Here is an 8,601-nt window from a genome sequence, read left to right as displayed (position 1 = left end):
TCTGCATAAACATATTCATGCAGTATTTACCTCATCACTAAATATTCCTGCTCCCTCTTCTACTGTCTATTCAGCATTTCTGCAAATTAACTTCTTCCTGAACTAATCATGATTGCCAGCTATTGAACAAAAACACTACTTTCTGATGACTTTTCAGTAAAATTTAGACATGGTAGGCAATTTTACTGCAAAAAAAATTCTTTTTCCCTTAAAAATACTAAACTGTTTGGTTTCATGTTGTGGGCTCTTGGGTGTCAAACGTCTCGAAGACTTTAATTCTCAACAAATGTCAATATAAGAAATCATGAACCTCCAGGGCATATGCATTTTATTTACTGCTAACTTTATTCTTGGAGAAGGAAATGGCAACCCACTCCAGTATTCTTGCCTGGAGAATCCCATGGACGGAAGAGCTAGGTGGGCTACAGTCCATGGATTGCAAAGAGTTGGACACAACTGAGTGACTTCACTTTCACTTTATTCTGGGATCTTGACAAGAATTGCATGCAGCTTCCTTGAGTTAATATTTCAAAGCAGTTAACAGTCCTGTTGGTTTATGTAATAGTCCTTAAGCAACTGAATCAGGGTAAGAAGGAAGTTGAGGACAACTACTTTTAAAATTGGCATCTCCTAAAATGTTTTTACTTGCTAAAGATGGAGTTTGCCATTCATCTCTCAGTACTTGCTTTCTGCCATACTAATTTCTCTGATCTAAAGGTTTGGGTAGGGAGATATTTTGCATTTCCTTTTTTCCAGCCAACTGATAATTTTTCCTTTTCAATCAAGTTGCCATATTCCCCTTCCAGCTTTTTTTTTTTTTTCCTGTACCATCAAAAGGTGGGTTAGGGAACTGAAGATATAAACTGTGAATGTAATGATTTTTACTTACCTGCTAATTTTTAGCCAAAGACAATGAGCTAAGGGGAATGACACAGCCATGGATGCAACTTTGACAGCAGCAGCAGCAGTGACCTGATGTGCTCTCTATTTCAACAGGAAGCAAGTTTCTCCCTCACTCTTAAGTTTCCCCATCTGAACATCAGGCTACTCTGGCCAGGGAATTAAATGAGGCTAAACCCGATTACCAACATATTGCTTTATTTCTTGGTGGTAGTAAGTTAAGGCTTTCTAGAGTCATACAGCACGCAGTGATTTGAACATTAGAATTAAAGAAACAACAACAATGAGCATTCAATTTAGCAGAAGCAGGAAGGAAGCAATGTTTAAAAACAGGTAAATTTCCTAGTGAGGCTTTTTGCATGGTCTCTAAAAATCTGCTGAGCTGTTTCCCCAGGAACCACTGTCATAGATTCATACAACAAGGGGAAGTGGAATAGGTGAAGAGCAGACTGGGAGAAAGACAGAAACGGAGAAAGACAGGGCATGCCAGGGAAACAGTGTGAAGGCTGGCTTTGTCTCACGTTTGGAAGACAGTATAGGTGCTATGGTCAAGAGGTGGTGATAAAGATATTTGGAATGGGACACCCCCTCTCTGGTTGTGTGAGCCATTTTGAATCTTTCTTCTTATTCCAGGAGTATTACATTGGCTCACTTGGAAGATCTCAGTACCAAGGGTTAGGGATGATCCTTTGTGACTTATATTCTCAAGCTTTGAACAGAGTCACAAGTCACACAGCAGGGGAATGCTACCTTCGATCCCTTTCACGGTTCTAAACGTTGTGACTAGATACTCTCCCCAGCCAAACAATTCCTTTCTCCCTGTGGCATGCGGCATTGACTGCACCTCCAAGCTGCTGACGGTGTTGACTGAAGAGGCGGCCATATATCACGTGATGCCATCTCACTGCTGTCTCCTTCTCGAAATAAGACAAAGACACGCAGGGAGCCTAACATGGGAGTACAGCTGTCAAGTGGTGTATAGGCTGGATATGAAACTGTTCCATGTGCTCGGCTTGGAGACACCAGGTTCTGGGTGTGGAGGGTGGGTCCTCTGAGAAAGAAATGAATGAACTGTTTGGAAAGTGAAGGAGGAGGGGTGTTACCAGAGAATAATTTAAGAGAAGTCATGGGCTTATTAACAAAAATCAATGAAATGACATGAAAACAAGCAGTGGGATTGTTGGCATCCTGACTTCGCATGAATGAGGATAGCAAATGGATGTGCATCCAAATAGGACCATTTCATGTTTATACTTGGCAACGGCTTTAATGTTGGATATCAAAGTCTTAGCTGGTGGACCAGCACCTATGTCTTATCAATGTGTTCCCTCTTCCATTTGTGAGGCACTTTTGAGTGGACAGGATTTAAACTACCTGGAAATCTGTTCTGCATATTTGAGGAAGGACTAGCAGACATCACAGAGGAGGCACACAAGGTGGCAATCTGCACACGTCAACACTTACGACTTAACCCCAACAGGCTTCACGTGATGCAGTCTGGATGCCCAAGAAAATAAATAGATGAGAAAACAGAAATGCAATCTGAATGACAAAGAACCGAGGCGTCTGTTCCTGCCAGCTGCAGGGCAGATGTGTGCATGCACGCCACGTGTGCAGCAACAGGGATTTGAAAAACGCTGGAGGACACGTGTTCTCCTGGGCCTCCCTTGTTAATTAAAAATTGTGAGTGTCTTCCCTCCTACTTGGAAACACTCAGAAAGATCAACCTGACTGAGGGAGGTGGGTTTTGCTGTGATTAGGAATTCCATCACCTCCATGCGATGGGGTGGAATGAGGTGATGCCAAAAGCATGTGTGTACAGAAGCTGTCCATCTGGCTGGGCAAGAGAAGATGACCAAGATACTCGCTCATCAAAGGAAACAAACTGTGAATGCCACTCAGATTAGGGAGGAGAATATACAGGAGGCTGGGGTTGGCATGCCTCCTGAAGGCACTCACAAAATAGATATCCTTGGAAGAGGTAGATGCCTCTTGTGCTGCCAAGGAGCTTGGGTTTACTGACATCTTTTGTTCCCTCGATTCTAAAATGGCCATGAAGCTCATCCTTGATTAGATCAGAGGAAGTCCTCTGATTCAGGGCTGGAAGCAGAAGCCCAGAGAAGTCAAGTGCTTTGCCCAAGGTCACACAACTAGTAAGTGCTGGAGCAGGAGTGGGGTGGGAGGAAACAGGCAGGTCTTTTCCTTCACCCTGTTAACTGCTGCAAGTGATCCTTTAAAAGGGTTTATAAGTGCTGCGTATATGGCAGGTGCTGTGACATTTATTTAACAAGAATTTTGCTTGGGTATGGGATGGGAGAGTGTGGTTTAGGCCAGTCAAGCAGTTTAAAGAGGAGGAGGTGTGGAGAGCAGTATTATTCTGATGATTTGTTGTTACTGTAGGAGAGGGAGGGTTAGGGTTGGAGGGATGGGGTGCAGAACTCCGGGATGTGGCCAGGAGGAAAGAAACTGAAAGGGGGGGCGTTCTTAAAGACACTGCAGTCAGCTTTCTGAGGTACATGTTTTTGAGAAGAGACATCACCACCAATGAACTGATTCCCCCTGCAAAAAACTGTTGTCTGGAATAGAAATGGGGCTCCCTCACCCATCTTTCCTAGCCCTCTGTTGCCCGTGAGAAACTAGCAAGAAGAAAAGCCAGATCTTTAAAAAGAACCTTCCTGGAAGAAAGAAGCTGTTCCGAGTGGGTGTCGGTGCTTACATAGGCTGCTCTGAAAAAAACAAAACAAAACAAAAAAACCAACGTGTTCTGTTCAGGTCTGTACGACGACAGCGACAGCGGGAGCTGTCCCTTCAGAAGAAGGCAGGGTTGGTGTGCTCGATGACACAGCGCTTGCAGTGGCGTTTCACGAAGCGCAGCGCCTCCACGGACACCTCGCAGTCCTGCACGTTCAGCATCTGCAGGTCGAAGCAGTTGGCTGCCACGATCTGCAGGCCCTGGCCCGTGATGCTCTCGCAAGACTTGAGGCTGAGGCGCTTGAGATTGAAGCAGTTCAGGGCCAGGCACTCCAGGCCCGTGTCGGAGACCAGAGGGCATTTGCCGATGTCCAGGGACTTGAGTTTGGCGCAGTTCTTGGCAAGGTACTCCAGGCCGTGGTCCGTGATGCCCTCACAGCCCCTGGCGTTGAGGTAGCGCAGCTTGCCGCAGTACTTGGCCACGTAGCGGATGCCCACATCGGTGACCCGGCCGCAGTGCGCGATGCTGAGGTACCGCAGGCGGGACTCCAGCTTGGCGATCTCGCGCAGGCCGAAGTCGCTGACGAAGCGGCAGTCGCTGACGCTCAGCTCCTTGATGGAGGCGCAGTAGATCATCAGGTAGCGGAGGCCCTCGTCGGTGAGGCGGACGCAGCGCCGCAGGTACAGGTGGGTCAGCTGCGTGCAGTGGGCCGCGATGGTGTGCAGGCCTTCATCTTCCAGCACGAAGCAGTCCGTCATGTCCAGGTAGCGGATGGAGATCTGTTTGCCATGCAAGGGGGACAGTTTAATGGAGGCCTCGCGGGTCAAGCTGATGCAGGTCACCTTGGAACATCCTAGACGGAGAGACAGAACACACGCTCAGAACGACCTCAGGGAATGGGGAATAATGGGGGGCTCCTGAATAGACTCCTACCCCACTCTGGATTTGGGTCCCCATGTTTCTGCCTTCCCTTCCTGGCCCCTCAGGAGAAGGAACCCAAGGATGGGCTTTCCATGTTCATTTCATCATTTAACTACTCTGGGCTTAAGAGGCTTTGGGGTTTTAGAATAAGAAAGATGTGTTCCAATGCTAGATCTATCAATGGTTGGCCTGACGTTTGGGCCAATCGGTCCTTCTAAGTAGGTCCTTTGCTTTAAAATAAGGATGCTCTGCTTCCCTGTAAGGTGGCTGTAAAGAAGACATGAGACCATGTGTGTAAATATCCCATCCTGGTTCTGGAAAGTTCAGGAAGCTCAGTTCTTACCCTGCAGTGGTCTGGTAGCTCTCTGATCCAAAGAAGTGAGATAGGAAATAGAAGGCTGGACCATGACTGGGGGTTGGCAGAAAGAGCACTGGCTTGGGAGTCACAGTCGATCTCAGGCCTACTTTTTATGGTCTGAGGCAGGAGGTTTAAGTTTTCTGAGTCTCAAGACTCTCCCCTGAAATGGAAGTGAGTAGCTGGTATGCCTATAACTCTGGGGATATAATAATGAGGATGCAACCAGGTAATGGATATGGATATACTTTGAAAACCGTGGGAAATATATGTCATTAGTCTAACAAAGTGACCCTCTAGGGATTCAGTTCTACCTTCTCTGGTCCAGGAAGAACAAAATCAGGATTATCCTCTATCCCTTCAACCAGTTTGTCCTGCTTTTACCTGCTACGATCTATTTTCACAGCTGCCAGACACATTCTGGAACAGCACTCCTGTCATGCTCAGGGCCGTCTCACTACAAGTGTAAAAGCTAACGTCCAAAGGGGGCCTCCAAGGACCTGCACCCCTGGGCTCTTATGTCTTCCCCCTCTTCCAACCCCACTGGCCTCTTTTCTAGTTTCCAGATGGCTCAGGTGCCTCCCTGCCTCAGCAACTGTGCACTAGACAGGGCATCCCTGGATAATGCCCTGGGTCACCCCCACTTTCTTAGGTTTCAGAGCAAATGTTCTTTTATAGGACAACTCTTTGTGAGTCATCCTGAATGAACTAGTACCCCCTGCCTGACTCCCATTTATTTTCAGCATTCATTATCACTTTGAGGCATTATATGCTTATTTATTCATTTTTATTCACATTTATTTATGTGTTTGCTGTCCTCATGAAATGTAAGTTCCTGAGAAAAAAGGACTCACACTCTTCACTGCTGTATCCCTAATACCTGGTTCAGAGCTGGTTCTCACTAAGCACCTGTTGAATGAATGAATGAATGAATGATTTATAGAGTGTATACAGTCCCTATATATCAGGGCTTCTCTGATAGCTCAGTTGATAAAGAATCTGCCTGCAATGCAGGAGACCCCAGTTCAATTCCTGGGTCGGGAAGATCTGCTGGAGAAGGGATAGGCTACCCACTCCAGTATGGTAAAGAATCTGCCTGCGATGCAGGAGACCTGGGTTTGATCCCTGGGTTGGGAAGATCCCCTGAAGAAGGGAAAGGCTACCCACTCCAGTATTCCGGCCTGGAGAATTCCATGGACTGTATAGTCCATGGGGTCATAAAGAGTCAGACACAACTGAGTGACTTTCACTTTCCTTCACTTTCATAATCTTTTACAGGAAAACCTGATGGGATAATCCAACTTCCAATATTTAAATATCCTCAGGATTGTGATCGAGGCTGAGGTATATCTAACATTGATAAACCAACTATTTTATAGTTAATTATAATGCCTTTTATTTCTGTTGAAAGATAACGTTTACAACATGCTTTTTATAAACATTTGAGAAAACGTTTATTGATTTTCTTGATTCTTTTTTTTCATTTGATTCTTTAAATGATCCGTTTTCTAGATAAGAAAATTAGTACTCAGGAAGATAACTTTAGATGCCTCTCTAAACCTTGTTTCTAAACTCTCTTCCCCTAAATGTGTGGGAATAAATTTTATATGTATATATTTATACCATATATTATATAACTATCATATATTTTATGATATATGAAACTTTCATTTCATTATATATTTCAGTTCATTGTATATTACTATTTAAAATGTGTACACGGTTTAATATATGAACATACATCATTAATATACATAGCCAAATACATCATATAAATGTATATACATACATATATTTCCTTCCATTACATAGAATGTACATATACTTTTCATTTTCTCTCCGCTACCCAAATCCCTCTGCCGCTCTAAAGCCAGGCGCCTCACCTCCGCGGCTCGGCTCCGTGCCTTGGCTGATGACGTCATCTCCAAGCCTTCTAAGCAACCACGTGATAGTGTTAATGGGGACTTTCCTCCCACTCCTGGCAGGCTGCCCAGGAAACTCTTATAATATAAAATTCAGGTCCTGGAAATAATGACATTCAGAAGCCATGTGCTACCAAGTCGAAGAATTTCAGGAAGGAGCAAAGCATACACCCCAGCACCGGAGAACAAAGATGTGGCTTGTCAGAGGCTGTGCGCACAACTCCAGGGGGCTCTGTGGTTTTGCAGAAGGTGGTTGGTACCCCTCAAATGTCGCTCTGAACTCTCCCTTTTTGTTTTGAAGTTCTTGTTTTACACTGACTGCGATCCTGCTTACGCTGAATCTGTATGTTCACATAGTGGCTGCCCATCTATCATGACATGATGGTGAAGGCACTTTAAGATCACAGGACAACTTTGTTCCTAAGCTCTTAGTTCCAGTTTCCTATTTAAGAAAGAAATATCCAGTAAAACCTGCTGCACTCCAGGAAGGATACTCTATTCGGTCCAGGGAAATAGTTGTCTGCACTTTGAAACCAAACCCCAATTTAATGAAATACTAGCTTAGCTCAGTTTTGATGAAGTCACTATTTTGATATGCTTGCATCATTTTAGGTCAATCATTTTAAATTTCAGCTTTAGCCCTTTTATAGATTTGCTAAGTTTGGGTTGAAAATAAACTGATTCATGGCTCAATGTGTAATATCTGTGGCCAGTGGATGCGTGTATATATTACAGACTTGCAGAGAGCATGAGAAATCATTCCCTTTGAACTTCATTTTTTAAAGATGAGGCATCTCAGATTCAGGGAGATTATATGACTTGTACAGTCAGACTAGAGAGAATTTTCCTGATCCAAGACTTCTAATATAGCAGGGATGGTAAGAAATGACTAAGAAATAGCATGCAGTTGATAAATTGCATGAGAGATATGTGATAGATATATCAGCATGAAGTGAATAGTTAGACATTGGGGCATCATAAGTCTTGGGAGTGGGGGATTCTTGGAAGAGAGAAATAATTTGAATGCACAAATATGGAACCCAGGTAGTATAAAGTAATAGCAGGAGCAAATTCAAGGGACAGGAAAGCATGGAAGCAGAGGGGGAGTGAGCAGTATTCACAGGATAAAACACAGGATTTATCCTGTGTGGCAGCTAAGATGGGAATAATCCACTGGGATCGGATCTTGGGAGCCTGTCTTACCATGCAGGATAAGGAGTAGGGATATTACACAACCGAGAGTGGACAGTATGGGTTGAACAAATCTGGGGCTATCTTGAATTAATTCCAGATTTGGATCAGCTTTCACAAAAATGCTTATTACCACCTTCTCATTATTGGGTAATAATACTCTGGGATATAAAAGGATGATATCAACAAAGACCAACTACGGCCTCCTAAGTGTGTTACTGAATAAAACACACATGAGAGGACTTAACATGAATGAACTCATCTAGTCCTCCCAACCAACTCCGTTTTACTGATGAAGTCTTAGTCACTGCACTATAGCTTCCTGAGTGCTTGTTCAGAGTAGTCACCAATGACAACTTTGTTTGAACCCTTTAGAAATCAAGATGACTGGGGCTTTGAAACTCCTCTGTTCAAGGAATTACATTATCACAAAGTACAGATATAAACTATGCCTCATTTTTGCCCATATAAAACTCATAATGAATTGAGAATGCACAAGTACCCAGTTGCAAAACCGAGCAAATGCTCTACCTGCTTACACTCAAAATGCAGACACCTGGGAGGATACCCTCAGCTTCCCGGGGGTCAGGCAGGAAAGGCTTTACTTAGGGGACGCTTGC

General features: G+C 44.3%; 1 protein-coding gene across 1 annotated transcript in view; it reads right to left on the bottom strand.

Moving 5' to 3' along the window:
* Positions 1 to 822: 822 nt before the first annotated feature.
* The window catches only part of FBXL7 (F-box and leucine rich repeat protein 7), a 450,930-nt gene continuing 443,151 nt past the window's right edge, over positions 823 to 8,601 (bottom strand). The window contains exon 4 of the mRNA XM_040262474.1: positions 823 to 4,445. Within this exon, the coding sequence (XP_040118408.1) occupies positions 3,709 to 4,445 (737 nt within the window). The 3' untranslated portion in view covers positions 823 to 3,708. The remainder of the gene's footprint in view (positions 4,446 to 8,601) is intronic.

The sequence above is a fragment of the Oryx dammah genome, unplaced genomic scaffold (assembly GCF_014754425.2).
Source record: "Oryx dammah isolate SB20612 unplaced genomic scaffold, SCBI_Odam_1.1 HiC_scaffold_20, whole genome shotgun sequence".
Lineage (NCBI taxonomy): Eukaryota > Metazoa > Chordata > Mammalia > Artiodactyla > Bovidae > Oryx > Oryx dammah.
The sequence above is the reverse complement of the archived record's forward strand: the minus strand, read 5'-3'. Positions and strand labels throughout refer to the sequence as shown.